The sequence below is a fragment of the Caloenas nicobarica genome, chromosome 2, assembly GCF_036013445.1.
Source record: "Caloenas nicobarica isolate bCalNic1 chromosome 2, bCalNic1.hap1, whole genome shotgun sequence".
Classification (NCBI taxonomy): Eukaryota; Metazoa; Chordata; class Aves; order Columbiformes; family Columbidae; genus Caloenas; species Caloenas nicobarica.
In genome coordinates, this window is record NC_088246.1 from 115,288,865 (window position 1) to 115,311,527 (window position 22,663).

The following is a 22,663-nucleotide window of genomic DNA, read 5'->3' on the forward strand; positions in this document are numbered from 1 at the left end:
TGCTTGCTTATTTATTTATTTAAATATTATTTCACACAAGGGTGTACTTAGGATAGCAGTTTCCCTATACGCATGCAGTGGGTTTGTGTTATATGAGCTGGCATGCATCTCACAACCATTCTAGAAAGCTATTAACAACATACTGAAACAAGGAGAAACTATGATAATCAAATGGACATAGGCTGACAAAGAAGCAGCATCTTAATTTCATTTATTTGTCTATTGATTGCTAATAGCCAAGATGCTTTTCTTGGAGCTTTTTTCCTCACTGCTTTATTGCAGCTTCATCTATGCTGTTATATGCTTTTGCGTCTGTTTGTGCTATTTCTTGAAAAATTAAAAACAGTAGAAAACTTCCTGTTGGTTGTTGTAATGGGTTGATATATATGTACCAGAACATATATTTCTCTAGAGGAATATGAAATGCAGATGGAAAAACAAGACTGTAATAATACTTCTTCCACTTAATGAAGTACGTTAAAAAGGAATAACAAATAAAAGCTGAACATGTGCATTCTTATGAAATTGTAATCACTGATCAGTATGTTCAGAGACACTTTCCCCAGGTGGTCATCCCTGTCTCTGTTTGGGAAGCCGTGTGCTTTAGGCTTTGGTGAAAATGAAATTAAATGGGAGTTTTGTTTAAACATCTGCAATTCATTGCATGTTCCATTGGCTTCCAGATCCTGTCATGAGAACCGTGCAGATGCATGAGAACCTATTTATTTGAAAAAACAAGTGATCCAATATTTACACAGCTTCGTCTTCTATTGTACCTGCCAAGTTAATAGATACACCTTTTATACACTGCTTGCTCCTTATCACTCAGTGTGATTTTCAGTCTGCTTGGTGTTTCTGTGTGTCACTGTTTGTACTTGTAGGTCACAGTTGTCAAAACCTTTTCATCTCCTTCTACGGTTATCTTCCAGTGAAGATAATGCCACATGCATACATATGAATCCCTGGTGACCAGGAGAAGGGGGGAGGGCACCTCTTTTTGGTGGCGTGAATTCTGACATGTGTTACCTATGATGGAGTCTGACTTTTTCTCTCCTAAGCTCTACATAGCTGCACTTTGAGTTGAATTCTCAGTTGCTTTAAAAAGGGAGTACTTATTAGCAAGTTGCTTTCTGAAATTGTTTTCGATTTCAATTTCTTGTCAACTCATACCCATTTTTTTCCTTTTAAAGTTGTGTAAATATTTCTGTTTTCTGCCTTGCAAGTGAGCAGTTCGGTCTCCAAGTTCTAGAAGACGCCTGTAGATAGATAGTTAATGGGCACATGTAGGATATTCCACTGAAATGGTAATTTTATGATAGATGTTGGAGCAAAAGAGAATTTTGAAATACCATAGTTAAAGCTGACAGTACGGTGTGGCCATGACATTGCAGTCGAGTGTCAGGTCCCCTTTCAAAAGGATGTAGGAAGAGGCAGTTCTGTTGCAGAGGAGAGGCAGCTGGCAATGCGAAAATGGCTGAAACCTCAAACAGAATCAAAAATTTGGTTTTAGGCAGACAAGAGGGAAAACTTCAATTCTTGTCCTAAAAGGGTGTTAAGCAACTAGAAATGGGGGTTTACAATAGAAAGATGAACAATTGTAATAACTGGTAGCGCTACAAGTTTTGCTTAGGTGCTGGTGTGATGTTTAAACATATACCAGCCGCATCAGCCTTCATACATAAAATTTCAAGAAAATATATTAGAACTATAGAGAAGCAAAACCAAATCAAAACCAAACACCACCCCCACCCCCCCCAACCCCGAAACAAACAAAAAGCTTCTGGACAGCTTACTTTGAGGAAAGTTTTAACACAACATATTTACTACTTCATATTTAATGAGAGACTAGCATTTTCTTCCCAAGCCCCTGGGCTGGTGATCTATGTTGTTGGCCATTCGACATATTCCCTGTGAATGTGGATGAGGTTTTCTGGTGGAGCAGCAGCAGCAGAGGCTTCTGTGTTCAATCCCCATCCCAGTTACTCCGTGTAGCAAAGCAGACTCTGCTCCCCACTCTCCTTCACCAATGCTCTGTGGCCTGAGGGTGAATATATTTGGCAGATCAAGCTGGTCTTTGCCTTCTGTTTTGTTTCCCTGCCTGTTTTACTAGGACATCTGTAGGGGAACTTCGCCTACTCTGCCTACTTGTTGCAAGCTACTTTCTGGACAAACACTGAGTCAATATTCTTTCACCTTGGTTATAAGAATTTGTCAGTGTATCAGCATGCAAATGTCAATTTTTTCTTGAAGTAAATTGCAGATATTAAATGCCTGAAGTTAAAGTAGGGACCTACATGCTTAGAGGTTTGGAATCAGTTCTGGTTTATAGTTTTATAGTGGGCAGGTATTAGAATTTGTTCTTCGGTTTATCCATCTATAGAACAGGGTTTATATTTTTCAGCCTTAGTAAAGTGCTCTAAGGAGTTGCTGTTTGTTAATTCGTGCAAAAAGTTTGGGATCAGATACTCTCCATTTCTTACCCAGGCTTACAAATGGACATACACTTTTCATAGCCTTATAGACAGCAGTGCTGTAAGGAGATCACGTATTCGATATATTTTTCTGCCCTAAGTCAAGCATAGCTCTATCTGACAGAGGTTCAATAACTTGTTCTTGAAAATCTCAGGTGATGGAGTGTTAGAGAATTCCAGAACCTTTTTAGGCAACTTATTGCAGTGCTTGTGCCCTGTGGTTGCCAGGGGCAAGTCTCGTAAGCTCTTTGCCTTTGCTTTCCCATCTGTAACATGGGATAACTGTGCTTACTTGCCCGTCCCATGGTGGGGATTTTGAGGAGCAATGAGATGGTGCTTTCTACAGTTAAAATATGTTTTGAGTATATGTGAATACAAAATACTGTGAAAGAGATCAATCCATAGATTATAAGATTCTATAGAAATGCCCAGTTAAATGTTTGTTACAACTCCTAAAAGATACCAATGCATGATGATTTCTTAGGAGTGTAAAAAAATAGTTTGCATTATAATCAGAGATGAGTTTAGACAAATAGGTATGACTGTTCACATGTATATAATACAAATTATATATGCACATACATATATAATTCTTAATCATTACTTAACTAACAACTTGTTTTCTCAGATTCTTCAGTATTCAGTCCAGCAAAATCATCATCTGCTCTTAACTTAAGTGGTACTCAAGACCCATCCCGGAACAAGAACGTTGTGAAACCTCTGGCTCTGTCGGTACAGCTCGTAGGAAAGGCGTTTGCTGCAGGTACGGCTTTGCTTTCCAGGATAGCTGAAAGCCAAGTGAATTATCATCTTAACAGCCAAGAAATAAGAGAGTCATCTTTTTGGTGGAAAAAGGGAAACATTAATGACACTAGCATTCCCCAAAACTCTCATATTCTTGCAGTCATCTACATAGAAATTTTGCACGGTCATTACTGTCCCCAAACCAAGCAACACCTTGGCTTTCTGATTTGACATTCTGGTAAAAACGCACATCACGTTCCTCTTTGCACTTCGTAAGATATCTAAGAGAGCATGAAAGTCACCTCTTCATATGTCACTGATTTTTGTCTCAGTAACTGAGAGCTGTGTTTTGTTCTGAATTTGTAACAGGTGTAATTGCTCCAGATACATTTAATGGAATTTAGTCTCATTTAAAGGAGTTTTAATACCTGTACTGTTTTAATTATTTCTCTATTGCAGGTTTATTAAAGTAGAACCCATGTCTGTTGTATCTGTCCACACCAAATAGTTGCTTCAGAGTACAAATGGGGAGCTTACAATGGGCAAGTGTGCTTATTCAAATGTTGCTATTTGGCAACCTGAGAATCTTGTGCCTGAATTTATTTGCATAACCATGGCTGGAGAGTTCCATGGTATATTATTTTAAGCCAAATACCCACATCTCAAACTTCTTTTGTTGCAGCTGACATTAGCAAGGTACTGGACCATCTCCTGCTGTTGCTCCTGGAATATGTTCCTGGAAGCAAAATCCTTGTGGAGCTGGTGGATACGGCAAGGAGCTGTAGTCCCCACTGGGCTCCATGTCTGCTCTATGCAGCTTCTGCTATTTTTCTTTTTCTCCTGCAAAAATTAGGCTCTGAAAAAGAATAAGAAGGAGCTCAGAAGTGTGAGGAGAACTTCTTGTGATCCTCCATTGTTGTAATTTCATTTTGTGACCTGGATATAGTGGGTCCTGCCAGGGACTTGCTGTGACTGGGGGATTGTCTAAGGCAGAGGTAGCAAAATTAAGCACAGTTTGCCTCAGTAGTGCTCAGAGCATATATACTTTACAGCAAACTGTGCTGTCTTCTCTGTCCCATCTTCCTTGCAAAAGCTTTAGATAAGAGCCCTATAGTGAATGTGTACGGCACATGGATGGCTGGCAGAAAAACATATAGATGCACCAGAGAAGCTTAGAAATCTTTACAAACTGAATTAGTTACGTGCATTTTTTTACATTTTCAGTGTTTAAGAAAATGTGTGTCACAAACTTCTCAATATTTTGTGTGTGTGTAATTTTGTATGTTATTTTAATGGGGTTTGTTTGGGATTGTTTTCTTCCACTTACCCGCCCCACTCTGAAATCTGGAGACCCTGTTTCAAGGTTAGGATTTTGCAACTTGTGCCCAGGTGATTCTCTGCCAAATACACTTCATGCTTCCCCTGGAGTATGCTTCTTTCAGTCACGCGTCTCGCCCTGTTCTTTTGTGTCTGCATGTTTGTTTGTTTTCAAGATTGTCTCAAGCCGTACACCCTGTATTTTATTCTACTCAGCTCCTGTTTCACTGTGTGCCACTGATGTTGCTAATGGAAACGCTAATGGAGGAAGAAATAGTGTATTGAGTTCTATGGTCTCTCGGCCAATGCCTCACTCAACATATCCAAGCCCTGGCTGTGCAGCTGGAGACCAAGGTAAAGAAAACCTCTCTGTTCTTTGATTTTAAACTGCACTGACACTTGAGCCTGAAATTTGTTATTTTGTTCTTCTTCCCATCGTTGCTTTTTCTGCAATCTGATCTTTGCATATCCCCATTTAGTTTTTGGCATGACCATTAGTGAAAACACTGTACTTTTTAACACAGGTAATGACATTTTTCACATCATAGTGTAGCTTCTTGGAAATCTGGGTGTAAACCTCTGACACTCTGTGGTGTGGTGCCAGCTCAACACCAATGTGAAATGCAAATGTGGGCTGGAATCTGGTGGTTTGGGAGGATGGGGTTTAGAATTAGTTTATTCTTTTTTCCTTAGCATCAATGTCCAGTTCTGGACCACCAAAGAAACGTCACCGGGGATGGTCTCCTGGATCCCCAGTCCCTCCACCTGGTTTGGCGGTACCTGTTCCTACAGTTCGGCCTTCAGCAAGAACAGGTAAAACCTGAATCATGCAGATTTCATTTGTAAAAAGCTGTGCTCAGCCAGACAGCAGCAGTTTTGTGCTGCTTCTCTCAAGTGTTGCACAGAAAACATAACTAAGCTTGTTGAAGTAGTTAAGGGCACCATGGAGAGTTACAGATACCCCAGAAAACCACATGATGGCTTGGTCTTTTTTGCCGTAATCTAAGATGGGACAAGTGGAAAGTGAAGTTATTGGGGGAGAGAGAGGAAAGGAAGAGGAGAGTAATATTAGTAAGGATCCAAAGCTATCCAAGTCCCCCAAATATAACTCAGTTCTTCTAAAATTGTGCAAATGTATGGATATGTTTGAAGGATGTCCAATGGCCTTCACCGTGAATGTTGTGTCTCAGTCTGGTGTGCATGGTGCAGAAACAGTACATTCAGTTCCTGCACAGGAAAAAGACTTTGTGTAATTTTGGGCTAACAAAGGACACTAATGTCCACTAGGTCACCTTCAGTTGAAAGCATAAAGTTTTTGAAACCAAATCTCTGTTGTGCATAGAAAAACTATGAGGGATAAGCAATGTCATAATATGAAACAGGATTAAATATGAGTATGTGTGAATACTCATCAATGTCCATGTAGGTACCTCTTTATACATAGCTATCAACAAAACTGTTCACTATTTAAGCACTTTTCAGTTGTGGGATTCAGAATACTTTGTAAAGGGGAATAAGCAGTTCCTTATTCCTGTCTCTATAGAGTGGAAGAATAAATGTACAGGGAAGAAAAAACCCATTCGTCAACATGCACAATATATTTTTAACTCTGCTTTGGAGGGCTTGATTTTGGGATATTTTGGAATTGATTTTCAGAGATATTCGTCATGGAAGGAAGGATTACACGGTAGTGCAAGCTTGCCTACTTGAGCAGCTCAAATCAATCACAGCTTTTGTAGATTTCTAGCTTCAGAGACCTGTTGAATATATGCAATATAAGGCAATCTCTTCCCTTTTGTTGAGTTTGTCTCCACAAATCCACTACCTCTGCTGCGTACTCCATTTTCCATGAGAGTCTTTAATAGTGTTTTTTTTTTTCTATTGGATAAACAATTCCATTGCTAAAATACATGCATGCATGCATTCTCTTATGCTGCCTATGATGCTTTTCTGTTGATGGCATTGTTTGAAAAATCTGTTACAAACCACTGGCTGAAGCCTGAGAAACTTCTGAATCAGACCTCATGGTGAAACCTGATGACAGATTACAAAATTCTTGTACTTTGTTTCTTTTTTTTTTTGCCCCTTTTTAAATTTTTTTTCCATGTGAAAGCTGATTTTGCTCTTTAAAGCCTAATTTTTATCTTTGTAGCAACTGTCTAAGGACAACTTTGAGATTTTGTCCTCTGTTTGTTTTTCCTTATCTACATATATTCTATGTCAGAAGTCAAAGCAGTCTCTTCCCTTTTATTGAGAGGTGGCCTTTTGGCTTAGTACTTGGCTTTGTTTGAAGATGCATATTCAAACCTGTGTTTTCCTCTCTCAATCCCACCAACAATACAGTGGTCAGAAAAAGTTTTATTTTAGGGGTGGGGCTACAGGAGAATATAGGCTCCTAATTTAAATTACTTAAAACTATAGCAGGAAATGCAGAGACCTTTGAATTTTATTACAGTTACTGATCTGCGGTAATTTTTTTTTATTTGTTCATACGGCCAAATCACAGTATGACCCTTTTAGTAATGGAAGCTTCTCTTTATTTTTTAGAGCCTCTTTTGTCAGTCCCAGATCCTCAATCCATGTTAACTGGAATTTTACAGCCTCAACCCATCCCAGCAGGGGAGACTGTAATAGTCCCTGAAAACCTGCTGAATAACTCAGGAGTCAGACCAGTGATTCTGATAGGTGAGTCTTACACTGGGGAATCAAATGCTGTGTTTTGAATAAATGCATACTCCCCCTAGGAGAAAGAGGTTTTTGATTTCTTTTTGTTGGTTCTGGCATTCAGTACAACACAAAGTCAGTTTGTCACGGCTAGTTTGCTTTAGGTGCTCAACACTTGAGATTGGAAGTTAAGCGATTTCTGGAGAGCCTGACTTGCAAACGGGTCACAACTAGAACAAACCTCTGGCCAAATTGAAGTTTCGTACAAATAAGATTTTTGTAAAATCCAAGAATAGAAATATTTCCATGGAATGAAAATAGCTTTCCAGTGTAAACAACTTACAAAACAAGCAAATATTTCCTGCAGCATTTATAGTCCAGATCTTGAAGCCCAGGGCAGGGGTTCTGCATGGGAACCAGAAAATTTATTTGAACTGACTAATCAGAAGTGAATCATACTAACTTTTTGTCTTTTGTAGTCCATACTTCTTGTAAGCAACTGAGATAACAGATCAGGCTTTTAAAATCCTTTAGCTTTATCAAGTACATTGTTAACCCTTAGAAACACATTGCTTTTACTTTAAAAGTATGACTTATGATGCAAGTATCCCTTTCAAGCTGAGCTACTTGGGCATACTATATAACAAAGATGGGTTGGCTGGTACTGCCAAAATGTTTTTGGCTCTTTAAATCTCTTTTCAGTCCAGCATCATACAGATGGTTTTATAAAGTAGCTTCAGTGTTAACAGAACATGCCTATGAATACAATCCATGGAATAATTTATCATTCCTGAAGAAATGAAGTTCTCCAAGTCCTCACTTGCACAGATAATCCTAGTAAAACCATCAAGGAGAGGGTTATGCTTCTTCTGGTTTGTTTTGCTTAGTGTCGTTTTCTCGAATCCCGTTCTAAAGATCCAGGATGGTGCTCTAATGGTTTTCAGAGAAACAATTCCTTATTAAAGATGAGGGTGCCTACAGTCATACAGTCATCAGCTTAAGTGCAAATTGAATGCAGCCCTCAGGCTCTTGGAGAGTTGCCAGTGAAGTCCTCAGTTAGGCTAAATGTTAGTGGCCCTGAGAAACAGCGTCCTATTAATAGTACAGAACCAGATGTACCCAAATAGATGAGTTTGGCAAAATCTGTGTGGAATTTTTTTTTTTTTTTAAATAAAAGCATTCTAGAGGAAAAGAGGAGTTAGCCTGTGCTCATGTGCTTTGCCTTACAAACAGCATGTTTAGTCGTTGATGGTTGTTTAACCTGTTTATGAAAACAGAATGGAAATGTGGCAAAAAAAAATGAAATCAATCGCAGCAATACCGTAGTGGCTGAATCAATGCTAATGTGACTTATGCTGCTTTTATAATGTTAAGATCAATGTACTTTTGCTTCCATTGATTTTGCTTTTTTGTACACTGTATTATGGAGAATCTGTATTTAAAGGTCAGGGTAAGACCCAAAAAAATAATATTCTCATTTGTATTTAGATAACAATAATTATTATGCTGCTAGCATGCAGTTACTGTTAGTTTTTGCAAATCTGTGTGATCACTTGTTGTAAAATACAGCAAAGGATCACTGGCCCATCTAATTTATTTTGTAAGCAATTACAATGCCAAGAACAGTCACTGATGCAGTATATTTTGCAAGATAGCATTAAGGATAAGTTTGGAAATGTATACATTGTGCATGCTTTGATGTGAATTTCTGGGGTGGGGGTTTACTTCTTTTATCAAAGGTTATGGCACTTTACCTTATTTCTATGGAAATGTCGGTGATATTGTTGTGAGTCCCTTGCTGGTGAATTGCTACAAGATTCCACAGCTGGAAAACAAGGATTTTGATCTCTTGGGTGTGACAAGCAGTCAGCTGCTGAGTGTGGAGAATATGATACTTTTAACTATTCAGTATCTTGTCCAACTAGGTAAGCAATTTGTCATAAGCACTTGTTTTTATTTGTGACTGTCCTTTCATCTCCCCACCTTCATTATGTCCGTTTCAGAGACAATTTTCTGGCAATTTTTGTGCCTGGAAGAGGTAAGTGGCTCCATCTAGTGTGGGTGACTTTGCTACTTTGTTCATCAGGCTGAAGTGAATTTAAAGGCTGATACTGCTTCTGCTCTCCATATGGGGATTGACCAGGTCACCTTTGTGAAAATGGATTTGCAATGCAGATAACTCATTTGCTTAGGGTATCAAACCATCAGTTATCACAGCTCTTTCTAAGGACACTCAGTCAGTTTTATTCAGTTTTGTGACAAATGCTGACAGATGTGTGATGGTCGTCATTGTTTTGGTGACAGCACCGTTTACATGAAAACCACATTTGTTATTCAGACTAAGGCAAGTGATTCAGTGACTATCTCATTCTTGTAAATGTTTTTGAAATGGACTCTTTGGAAGTTTGAGAGCAAACCACATTTTCTTATTGCTGGTCCAGACCTTTTTCCCTGCTTCAGAGTAAAAACCGGTGGTGTTAACAGTAAGGTTTTAGAAGTTAAAGAATAATGCAGGTTAGCATTAGGAAAATTCTCACAGCAGTCTCAGTCTTAACTTCTGTCTTTGAAAAGATGCTGCTGATCATAGAGGAGTGTGAAATGACTTTTGTGAAGAGCATGCTGCTTTTCCTGTGCTGGGTTTCCACTAGGGCATCTGTAATACATAATGGTACGAAACATGCAAATGTTTCATAAGAAGCACAATTGGTGAGAACCCTATAATGTGGGGAGCAAATGTTCTCTGGGCACGTTTCACCCGTGAGTGGTTCTACTTTGCTCTTCTCCCTTGATGCAGCACTGTTGCAGAGAGGAAGGAGGCCATCTTCTGTGTTGGAATAATAAGTGACTCGTTTGCTTTATTTATCATTCTCTGCCTCAGTAGTCCATTGGATGCCATCTTAGAACTGACACAGGGGTTTCTTTATTTTTTGCAGCTCGAATATTTTTCTGTTGCCCTTTTCTCAGTGGTCTTAAATTTGTTACTTGAGGTTTTCATCTTCATTGAAAGATTTATTGAGTCTGCATGTTAATACCTGCTGCCTTACACAGTTCTGGATTGATAGAGGCAACTCGTGCATTTCCTTCAGAGAAAGATGTAGCCAGCTGATACAGCGTTTCCAATTAAAAATAAACTATTTATTGAAACTTATTGAGTCAGTGAACCATGCTCCATGAGCAAATCCAACCTCTAGATGTGTGCCACAAGTCTATACTTGCTGCAAACTAGAGGAGGCTTCATGCAAAGCTTCTGGAGCTGAGCTCTGTCAAGTGATCACCGTGTCTTCTGCATAAAGTAGTTCCCTTATAAGCAGGTGTTTAGTTTGGCTTTTGTTCTTAGCTGTGCAAAGCAGAATAGTTTGGCCTAATGTGGATCTGGGCACCAGCACTGTAAGATGAAAGAGCCTAGTGAGGGGAAAAGTAAAAACATTCTGCAGAGCACAGGGATCAAAACATGTGCTGGTTTGAATATTGCTGCAAACTTAAAACCGATGGAATTGTGACAATTGCACTGAACTGTAGCCTTTATCCCATTTTGTGAAACCAAAGCAGCAAAGATGATTGGAGGGCAGCCAGCTTCAAAAGTTTTTGACAAGGAGGAGAGACAAATACACACATAATAAATTAACAGTTATTTCATGTAAGCCTCTTTTTTTCCTTGAGAAAATAGGACTAAAAAGTTATTCTTTCTTCCAGAGTATATTGCAAAAGAGTAAGATAAAGGCAAGGATTTAAAAAGCAGACAGAAGAATGAAATAGTCTTGCCTGGTTTTTTTCAGATCTCACTGCTTGTACAGCATATGTTTGTAGATGATTGTGACTGCAGATCATAAGAATACTATTTATGAAAGTGCTCCTTTTTTAAAAAACATATATCTGAGAACTCCTTTCAGTTTTCCTGTAAGATTATGACAACGTTATTACTTGTAGGACAATGCTCTTGTGTTTTCAGAAATCAGGTGAGCAATCTCACAATGACATTACAAATCAAAGCAGACAAAACAAGTGAATTTCCAACACTTTTATTTTAAGCCTACTATGAAGACTATACACAGTTAAAGCTGTGATTGTGAGCCGTGGCATTGCTATAAATAAATTCCACTATGATAAAGGAATAAGTAAAACACGATGAAGAGGTGTGTGTTGATTTCAGTGTTTTTTACAGTCTGTCTCCTGTACTTACTCAGATTTCACATGTATTACCTTTGGCAGCATTCATAGAGAGGTATTCTCAGGCTTTGTTTTTATACCTCAAAATGAGCGTACTTGCAGTATGGGTTACATTCTATCATTTGTAATTGTCTGCTTTTTATTTTTGCACTCCTGTTTCTACAAACATGATCTCATCTGACATGGTGCTGAGGTCTATGTTTTGATTTTTCAGCTGAAGGAGATTTCTGGACCCTCTATTAAATACCTGTCTAGAATTATAAGATCGTTCTCCCTTCTCTGTTGTTGCAGTACAGCTGAATCACTTTGACTGTGTTCATGCCGTGACATCCAGAGGTATTTTGTAGCTTCCATACCTGAATGTGCATCCAAACTCAAGGCAGGAACAAACCTCTGGCTTTTCTGGAAGGGATATTCAGACAGCCAAAGCAAGAGGTTATTCCGGCAATTCCTCTGGTCTTAGATGGGTTGGAAGGGTAGTTCTCTTGGGGTACACCATGAAGGATTTCTACCCAGAAATGGACAGCATTTGAATATGTTGTCTTAAACTGTAGGTGCTTTTGGAAGCATAACTAGGTTAATAAGGTCTTTCTCAGCTATGAATTTTACATGGTGTTTTTCTTCTTTGCAGTTTCATTTTCTGAAGTCAAGATGATCCTTTGCCTATTCCTTTCTGTAGAGAAGCTTCCAAATACTCTCTTCTAACCTTGACAGATTCCTGTCTACATATTTATGAAACTGCTCACAATTAAACTCAATATCTATCTTTTGTCTTCTATCTCATCTGATATTAGTTCCATTGTTTTTCTTATGCAGAAGTCCTTCCATTTGTACAATTATTTTCAATTTCTTGGATTCGTGATGATTGAGAGTGGTAAAATAATTGAACAGGTTGCCCGGAGAGGTGGTAGATGCCCCATCCCTGCAGACATTCAAGGCCAGGCTGGACGGGGCTCTGAGCAACCTGATCTGGTTGAAGATGTCCCTGCTCATTGCAGGGGGTTGGGCCAGATGCCCTTTGAAGGTCCCTTCCAACCCAAACGATTCTATGATCCGTGTGTCTAGAGCCTGTCTCTTGAGTAACCTCCCTCAATCAGCAAAAGCTTGCTTTTGTTTCTTTTCCAAAGAGAACTAGAAAGAGAGAATTATGCCCATACAGTGTTAAATTAGACTGATCACAGCTTTTCAGTTTGTATCAAGAATGAAAAGAACCTTGCATTTACAAGTCTATAGTTGTCCCACCATCCTGTGGTAGTTGGGTGGTGACACTGTCTGTATGTTACTTCTCAAAAAGGCAAAATGACAACAGGTGGCGGTTTTTACAGATTGTGTACTGTGGGTTATTTACGCACTCCCTGCCCTGTTTCTCACATAACCTGTTTTCTTTTTTTCACTGCCCATTTTGCTTATTGTCTTTGGCTCTGAAAGAAAACATAAGACCAAAAGCCCAGCATTTCACATGTCTCTGGTATTTAACCCCCCCCTTTCTTTCCTAGAAAAGCAAGTTGCTGAAGTGTGAAGCTGTCTCCTTTGGCACCAGCATGGGTTCTTCTAAATTTAAACTATAGTTACTTTTTACTCTGCTTTCAGTAATACTTTTTCATCTGTTCCTGAGAATCTTTGACAAGGAGACAAATCTCACTGAGCAACATGTTAATTGAAGCTGATTTGGGAGTTTGATACTGAGATGGGATAGCTTATTTTTCTGTTTTCCAGAATTACTACTTTTATGGAAAGTTTTCAAGTTTATAATACAGTTTACAAAGTCTGGGGAATGTAGATGCAAAGTTGCATTTAGATCTTAACTTTAGAAGTTTGAGGATTTGTTAAATTAAACAAATTTAATGTAAAAGAAGAGGTTAAACTTGTTCATTTACATCCATGCTTAGCTTATTAATATGTGTGATGAGAAAGAGCAAAACAAAGACCACTTGACAGGCTTGGTCATAGTGCATGGCTGTGATTAGACTGTGAGGATAAGCATTAGGGTTTTCTGCTGTAAAGACACATGGGGCTACATGATCCATCCTTCCATTCCAGGCAAAAGGCATGTATTTTCCCACTCCCTTGTTTGTCCCACCAGTTTCTGAAGGCAGAAAAATCTAGGAGTGAGACAGAATACCTCATTGTTAACAAAAAAAAAAGGGGGGGGAGGGGCAGGGGGAGATAGTGGGGGAGAGAGGCTTCTAATATGAAAAAACAAGACTATGCCACATGGGTAGATGTCCACTGAGTAGCGAGTGGGTTTTGTAAATGTAAAAAATACAGTGAAGGAGCTTCTCAGATCAAGACAGACAAGTGATTATTGTGAGTTCAATAACATTTTGATATGAGATACTGTTATTCTGTTTGTTTGTTTTCAATGTAGGTCCTGACCAAATACCCCTGAGGGAAGAATTTGAGCAGATCATGTTGAAAGCGATGCAGGAGTTCACTCTGCGAGAGCGATCCTTGCAAATGAGTGCACAGTGCATCTCCGTGTCACCAGGTCAACTCCCTTGGCTTGCTCGGTTAATCACCAGCGTGTCCCGGGACCTCGTGCATGTGGTTGTTACCCAGAACTCGCTGGCAGAGGGCATCTCAGAGACCCTGAGGTCTCTTAATGAAATGAAACATCAGCAAAAGCTACCAGATTATGTTGTTGCCATTTGTGCATCGAAGATAAGAGGGAATGAATTCTGCGTGGTAGTCCTAGGTGAGTGTATTTGCAGTATGCTTCAAATATCAATGCCATTTTGCTGAATTAATTTTCTTGAGTCATTGTTCCAGCTTTTAAATCGCTTTTGCTCTTTTTATTCTCCTTTATATTGTTATACTGCAATGTCACAGTTTAGTATTCCTTCATCAAGACCTGGAGTACTGACGTCCATGAGGATCTAGAAGAATAGCTGTATGTTAGTCATTACTGCTCCTTGAGAGACCTGAGACTTTATTGTTTGTGAGGCTACCTTAGAAAATGACAAAATAGTGACAAAATGGTTTGTCTTTCTCTCTTTTGTGTAACAGCTGTGCTATTTCACATGATAAAATTGGATTGACCACAGTCTTCTGCAGACCACTGTAAAACAGAACATGCTTTTTATCCGTTTTACCATGTTGATTTTCAGATTCCACATTGGTGACTGGCTGTGATGTTCATGCGTGTGTGTGTCAGAATGGAAGTGGACTTTGACTAGTCATCTTTCCTTTGTGGGCAGATAAATTAGTGATCTCAATTTTTTAATATTTTTCATACTAAGAATAATTACTTTTTCATATTTAACCAGAATTCTTTGTTCCGTACAGATACTTAGTTTGCAAGTAATTTTTCACCCGAGTGTGCAAAACTGTGGGCAACAGCTTGCAAAGGATGTGCTAAACCAATATAACTGATTCTTCCATCACTAGCAAAATAGACTTGAGAGTCCTCTCCCAGTCTACTGGGTAAAGGCAATGGAGATCCGTGACTCAAGATCAGCATGTCCCACACCTCTAGGATGAAAAGGTTGTGTTAATAGTGCACTGTATTAACAATTGCTTTTGCTTTTCCCTCCTCTTCTCCAGGTCAGTATCAATCCAGGGCACTTGCAGAAAGCATGCTTACCACCAGTGAGTTTTTAAAAGAAATCAGTTATGAGCTCATCACAGGGAAAGTTAGTTTCCTGGCATCACATTTCAAAAATACGTCTTTAGGTGAGTGATCCGAAGAAACAGAAGTTCCAGCCAAGACAATAATTTCTTTAGGGTTGGTGTCTGTCTTGTTCAGCAGTTAAAGCGCACGTGAATACAGCCCTGCCCTCCCCACCAAGAGGTGTTCTTGCCTCCTGTCCATTCCCTGCGTGTAAAGGAGCGCTCGTCTCCTTCACCCAAGCACTGGGAGTTACTTGTCCTGTGGCAAAACATTTTTAATGCTGTTTATACTGCTGAATGTGATGGCAGGGCACCCGTGAATGCTTGAATATTTTCTTGTTTGCGCTTTTAGCACAAGTTCTAGAGTTGGTTTTATAGTGTGTGTTTCTTTGTAATCATCAGATGTCATCACCAGCTGTCAAGGCACAGAGCTGAAATTATTCAGCTGTGCTTGGTTGTTTTTTTTTTTTTGGAATTCATTCAATTGGCAAATCAGTAAATACAAGAGAAAAATATTCTCCCTCCCTCTCTTCCCTGCATCTCCAGTCCCCTGCCCCATTGCAGAGTCAACATCAGCTGTGTGATAACATGTATGTATGTAATGTTCTACATAATTTGTCTGAAATGGCTGCCAGATAATTTGGTGTTGCTAATTCTTATCCAGGTGATGATTTGGACAAGCTGCTGGAGAAAATGCTACAGCAGCGAGGGGAAAGTGTCATTATTCCTTTTAATGGAGATGTTAGTGAGTGTGTGTCATCTCAGGAGGCAATTGCCATGGTTTCTACGCAAGAACCAGGTAATTTTGTTTTACGTGCAAGATATGAAATAAGTGAGTAGTTTGTTATATGCCAAAGTGCATGTGCTTCAGAAGACTCCGAGGGCACAGCTGCAGTCAGTGTGCCAACCTTCACATATTAGTACTGCCATCTGAATGTAGCAATACAGGAGCCTCTCAGACAGAAAATCTCTGTAGCAACCTTCAGCAATGCTTTTTCCCTGTGTTTTATACTTCCTAAGCTAAAATCAGTGATCTGTTCTGCACTAAGCAGAGAAGATATTCCTTGGTGCTGTGGACTCATCTCACTCTTTTGCACCTAGAAGTGAAATGTAACCTTGGGCTTAAGGCAGAGGGAAACTGTGTTCTTGTTCTGATCTCCCCAGATGTCTGCCTATATCTTAATTTACAATATTCTTCACTTTCCACATGTAAAATAGTAACAATATGTACTACAAGCTCGTGCCCTGAGACTTAAACTTGTAGGGAAAGTGTTTTAAGATCTTGGACTGAAAGTACTAGGCGAGTGTAACCTGTAATTTGTTTGTTTGAGATGTGTCTTATTCAGTGTAATGTGGTGACATACCTTAGGTGCAAAATATGAGCTAGGATTGCCTGTCTAAAAACGCTAATTATAACTTTCCCATTCTGGAATTCTTTCATTATTCATAGTTTTAACAATACTTTCCTTTTCGTATGACAGTAATGGTAAAAGATACACTGAGCTGCTGTGAACCCTGAGATTCTTTTAGGTCTAGTATTGAAGCAAATTCAAACTCCAGTAAAGCTTTTTCCCTGTGAAAGGTATGCTCCTGATTCACATTAGTTAGCTTGAAGTAATCAGCTCAGTGTTAGATCTGAATGAAAACAAGGTGGTTTATGATCTCCACATGGATCACAAGATCCAGTAAGGAAGGCTGCCAGGTACTTTGGCACCCCTGGAAGGACAAGTCTTGAGCTCCCTCACAGGATTAATTTGAAGGAGAACAATCTTTTTGGATCTGTTATTTTTTTGTTCTTACTGTGTAATGATGTGCAGCTGTGCTTTTTTCAATGTTCTTGTTTTCTCAAACAATTATTCTGACCTCGTTTTGTCTTTAAAAAGTGGCTGTACAGTGGTCGAAGCCATTGGAAATCTACCTGAATAAAAAAAAGCAGAGATAGGTCTCCTAGACAGTGAGAGGGATCTTTATCCCGTAGTAGATCTGCTGAAAAGAACACTGAGGCAGGTTTTAGCAGGAGATAAATGCACACACACAAACACACGTGTGTCTATATAAAACTAGCATATCAGGTTTTTGCCCCAAACACCTTCCAATTTTCATGTAAATTGCAAGATTTTATAAAGTGGCTTATTATTTAAAAAAGCAACAATAGTTCTCGTGTATTAAATATGGAGTAGTTTTGGATTTTCTGTTGGGTTTGCGGTGTGTTGTGGTTTTGTTTTGGGTTTTTGTTAAGAATTTTGCCCTAGGTATTTTTATAAGTACTCCATTAATCAGAAACTTATTTTGTAGTAGAAAAACTGACATTAAAAAAACCCCTGTAATGGCATTATAGGATTTAATTTGGTAACCTGCAAGTTGAGACTATTCAGGAACTAGTGAAACATGGACTGCTGGGTATAGAGTGTACCTACTGGAAATACTGAAATACAGGAGCATGCTTTTTCTTCGGGGAGACATGAACCCCGTGGTACATGTCTATAGAGAGCAAAGCTTCCGTCACCCAGGTCTCTGCAGCTAGTGTTGTACTGGCATTCATTAAGGTAAAATAAATCACAGAATCACAGAATATTAGGGATTGGAAGAGACCTTGAAAGCTCATCCAGTTCAATTGCCCCCGCCAGAGCAGGAACACCCAGATGAGGTTACACAGGAAGGCGTCCAGGCGGGGTTTGAATGTCTCCAGAGAAGGAGACTCCACAACCTCCCTGGGCAGCCTGTTCCAGTGTCCTGTCAGCCTCACTGTGAAGAAGTTTCTTCTCATATTTAAGTGGAACCTCCTGTGTTCTGGTTTGTACCCACTGCCCCTTGTCACTGAGAAGAGCCTGGCTCCATCCTCGTGACACTCACCCTTTACATATTTATAAACATTAATGAGGTCACCCCTCAGTCTCCTCTTCTCCAAGCTAAAGATACCCAGCTCCCTCAGCCTTTCCTCATAAGGGAGATGCTCCACTCCCTTCATCATCTTCGTTGTCCTGCGCTGGACTCTCTCCAGCAGTTCCCTGTCCTTCTTGAACTGAGGGGCCCAGAACCAGACACAATATTCCGGATGTGGTCTCACCAGGGCAGAGTAGAGGGGCAGGAAAACCTCTCTCGACCTACTAACCACCCCCCTTCTAATACACCCCAGGTACCATTGGCCTTCTTGGCCACAAGGGCACAGTGCTGGCTCATGGTCATCCTGCTGTCCACCAGGACCCCCAGGTCCCTTTCCCCTACACTGCTCTCTAACAGGTCATTCCCCAACTTGTACTGGAACCTGGGGTTGTTCCTACCCAGATGCAAGACTCTACACTTGCCCTTGTTATATTTCATTAAATTTTTCCCTGCCCAACTCTCCAACCTGTCCAGATCTCACTGGATGGCAGCACAGCCCTCTGGCATGTCAGCCACTCCTCCCAGCTTGGTGTCATCTGCAAACTTGCTGACAGTGCACTCTAGTTCCTCATCCAAATCGTTGATGAATATATTGAATAGTACTGATACATTCATTACGTTAAAATAATAATTCATTAAGTTAAAATAAATCTGAGACTAAAATTTTTTTAAAAATCAGGAAACCTCCAAAGAAATAAACGGCCCCTCCCAATAACTGAGATTTATTGCCTAAGTGTATTGCTCATCTTCCCTTCACAGCGTATATTAGCGTCAGTCAGTATATAGACATATGGTTGTCTCAGTCATGACTTAGTGTGAGACTCAGTACTGCACAGCAGAGACAATGTACAAATGAACTGACCTCCTGCCCTGGCAGAGTCTTTTTGGCAGGATTATCGACACAGGCTCGGTTTCCTCAGTTGATAGGTGTGCTGGCTCTCATCCCATCATGTCCCAAGCACAACCACCTCAGCACCCACGGCTGGTCCTCCCAGCAGGAGTGGGAAAGGGAAGATCCTGAAGAACTGCAAGTTTCAGGAGAACATTAGAGCTCTGTGTGTGTGTGTGTGTATATATATATGCTTTTTGTGTATGTATACATGCATATCTTTTATATATATATGTGCATGCATGTTATGTATGTGGTGGTTCAGGTAACAGAATGCATTTCACTATGTTGGCATTGAGGTTTCCTTGGGCTGCACTGTTAAAAATCCTCAAAACACTTCAGGTATTTAAAAAATGGGCAGTGCAGTACTTAAGGTCATCTGATATAGTATCACATTTTGATCAATTAAAAGAAGCTTGGCATTTGTGATCTGGACCCAGCTCTCCAGAGTGGTGAGATTTATTCTGATAAGTGATTTCCCCCCTGCCCCGATCATAGAGGGTAAGCTATTTGGAGGGTTATGTTTATTTGGGGGGGTGGGAAAGTAAACATGTTTCTTGTTGTGTTTTGTTTTCTTTTTCAAAAAAATGCACTCTAGATTTGGATGTTGATACCTTCCAAATTTACCAGCCACAGCTTACGGTTGCCAGAAAGCTCTTGTCCCAGGTTTGTGCTATAGCAGACAGTGGCAATCAGAGCCTGGATCTGGGCCACTTCAGCAAAGTGGACTTCATCGTTATAGTTCCCCGGTCAGAAGTCCTGGTGCAGCAGACCCTTCAACGGATTCGACAATCAGGTAAAAGGGAGGAGAGGGAAAAAGAGACTGTTAAAACAAAGTATGTGCTGTTATTGAATCGTATCTGGTATAAATGGAGAAGTTGCTCCAACATATATTTTGCAATATTAGCTCCATTACTTGGTATCATTGATGAATTCTAAATATGTTCCCTTCATAATTTGGGCCCAAGCTGTACCATGTAGGTGTCAAAAGAAATTTCCATATTCATGCAGGTCTGACAAATATGTGACCTGGAGTAGTATTCACCTGTCAAAATAGGGAGGGAATGGGCAAATGTGACTGTTACGATCTTTTATCCCCTAGAGCTGTTAGTGCCATTTGTTCTAGGTACACATTTGTGCATATGCTCACGTACATATTAGCGCAGATGTATTTGCAGGAAGGTCTCTTATTAGGTAGATAAATGCCTGAGTAACACATGCACATGGGTGCACAATAATTGCCATACTGGTTCAGATCGTGAGTTTTCTTCTGGGGTTCTGTGTGTGACCATGGCTGGTACCAAATGCCTCAAGACAAACAAGAAAGCAGGGAGTGGGAGCAGGTTATGGAATATGTCCCCCTTAGGAATAACCTCTGTTATCCACTCTGCTAGTGACTGACATGGGTCCAGAAAAGCATCAGAGCTGCTCCCTGGAGAATCTTACTGCCTAATAGAACTAAGGACTATCCATGTAAATGTTTGGTCCTTTTTAGCTCTTGATCACTCATATATGGGAGTAAAGAAGTCCTTAGGATAGTTGTGTATTTAGGATTTCTTTTTAATCAGCTGAACGTGGGTTTTTTTTTTCCTGCCTTCAGCTTTATTTAATAATAACTTGCGTTTGCATTTGGAAAACATGAATATATGCTTCTGGTGTAATGCTTTTTGGGTAGCTGTTGGCTTTTTTTCCTCTTATTTTCTACTCTGAACTAAACAGTCCCACACTTTTTGGTTGTGCACCTATGCCCTGATATTGCTCAGTATTGTGTTCCACCTCTGTATTTTTTTAATCCGCTTTATACTATTTTACAAGTTAAGTGAAAAGAATAAAATAGATTACTTGAACTCTGGGTTTCTTTTCCTTTCTAACGTAACTTTATGGGTTTTTTTTTTTGTTTTATCCCTTGTTTTTGTCAGACGTATTTACTTAATTTGCTGCTACACGCTGAAGAAGAGGATTTCTGGTATCTGTTAACAGGGTTTCACTTTTTTTTTTTTTAATGAGTGAGTTTTACTTTACTTTTTAAAAATATTTTTTTAAATCATCAAGACTCTGGCAAATATATAGTTGACCCACATTTCACAATAGCTTGTTGCTACTTCTTTAATTGAAATGGCGTTCAAAGCCATATACTATGGTAGCCGTCATGCCTACGTTATGAATATGATGGCAATCTAACATTGTAAAGACTGCTAGAGAGTAGTTGTATTGGCACAAACATTGAAGCAGAGCATGAAAAAAATTATATTACTGAGAGTCAGTTTTTACATAAAATTATTATTTTTTTAAACTTATGATTTTTGCAAAGGAAGGGTCAGCCTAACTTTTTCTGACTCGAGCAGGATTAGTGTATTAGCTAAATGTGGGCGAGTTTTCTGTTCCCATTATAAGAGAAAATGCATTCAGTTAATCATCTTTACTAGGGCATATCAGTGATTTGGGTAAGTCCTGGTGTTGGCAGACAAGTGTCATCCTGCTGTTGACACTTCATTTTTGGATGCACTCAAAGGAAAATATTTTTGTTGTGTTCTTTCTGACAGGTGTCCTTGTGGATTTGGGCCTAGAAGACAATGGCACAGCGTATCAGAGAGCTGAGAAATATGTGGTTCGGCTGGACAATGAAATTCAAACAAAATTTGAAGTTTTCATGAGACGAGTGAAGCAGAATCCCTATACACTGTTTGTGCTGGTTCATGACAATGCCCACGTGGATTTAACAAGGTAGCCGCTTCAACCTACTGAAGGAAAACCATCCTCTTCCAGTATCTTTCAGTCAGGCTTTTCAAAAGACGTAACCATCTTAGACACCCAGTGCTTTCTCAAAGCCTAAAGCATGTTGTGCCTCAAAATCAGAACTCATCCTTTTTGCTTGCCCATGTTATTTGTTAACTAATCCTGATTCAGTTGAAGATAGGTGAGACTAGTTTCAGATTTTTGAATCCCTAACAAGACTGTTTCTAGGTGTAAGTGCTGTGGTACTGAAGCCTAGGAAAAAGGGCTGAATTTTGCCACTTCCTTTGTTCTTCTTGTCTTTTTTCTGTTCTGTCCTTTTTTCTCTACTTAACCCAAATCTCTCCCATGTTCACGAGCTACTCATATTTTAATTCATGTTTTTGTCCTCGACGATGGTGTTGTTTTTAATATAAGAATGCTTACAGACATTTAACTCTTTGCATCATCTGAAAAATGCCCTAGCTACTGTGAGAAGAGTATTTAAAAACATCTGTGTTGGATTTGCCAGCATTAGGTCTGACTACAACAACACATACACTTGTGTGCAGAAACATTTCCTCACACCGAATCACAACTTTACTATGGAAAAAGAAAGAAGTAACCAAAGCTAATTATTCTGCTCTTGTTCCCTGAGCAAACTGAGGAGAAAAATCTTAATGTGATTTAGACACTGTGCGTAAGGCTGTGGGATTCATGTGAATATCAGAGTTATAATAAACAAAATACTTTCCTTGAAGGACAGCTGGAAATAGATAAAAGCAGCATTCTTCCTGCCTTATCCCCACCATCACATTTTTGTTACTGTCTTTGCTGCACACTGAATTTGGAATTCCCGAATATCCTGAAGGCAAATATAATTCCAAGAGCTGAAAATCAGGATTATCAGGAGACTCTCAGGTTCCCCAGTCTTTCAGAAATAGGTTGTTTCACGCTGGAAAATCCACTGGATTTTGTAAAATTGTTGCTATATCTTAACCCTACAGCTCATGCAACAGTGTTTCTTCACGAGAGATTTCATCAGCTTTGGCTTATTTTTTGTTTCCTCCATGCAATGCTCTTCTAAATGAGCACCCTAATTCACCTTCTCACTGTCAGCAGATTTTGGTCCTTTATTTAGTTTTTCTCTCCCCTGTTGCCTGAGTCTACCCATGGAGAACACTCAGATGGTTTTGACATCTTTCAC

General features: G+C 39.5%; 1 protein-coding gene across 4 annotated transcripts in view; it reads left to right on the plus strand.

Annotated features, from left to right (window-relative positions):
* Positions 1-22,663, plus strand: part of GREB1L (GREB1 like retinoic acid receptor coactivator) — a 144,380-nt gene that overhangs the window by 92,067 nt on the left and 29,650 nt on the right. For all 4 annotated transcript variants that reach the window (XM_065628448.1, XM_065628452.1, XM_065628451.1 and 1 more), the window contains 10 exons: positions 3,100-3,234; positions 4,749-4,886; positions 5,226-5,345; positions 7,080-7,217; positions 8,936-9,121; positions 13,732-14,058; positions 14,907-15,035; positions 15,637-15,771; positions 19,343-19,540; positions 21,288-21,468. In XM_065628448.1, the coding sequence (XP_065484520.1) occupies positions 3,100-3,234; positions 4,749-4,886; positions 5,226-5,345; positions 7,080-7,217; positions 8,936-9,121; positions 13,732-14,058; positions 14,907-15,035; positions 15,637-15,771; positions 19,343-19,540; positions 21,288-21,468 (1,687 nt within the window). The remainder of the gene's footprint in view (positions 1-3,099; positions 3,235-4,748; positions 4,887-5,225; positions 5,346-7,079; positions 7,218-8,935; positions 9,122-13,731; positions 14,059-14,906; positions 15,036-15,636; positions 15,772-19,342; positions 19,541-21,287; positions 21,469-22,663) is intronic.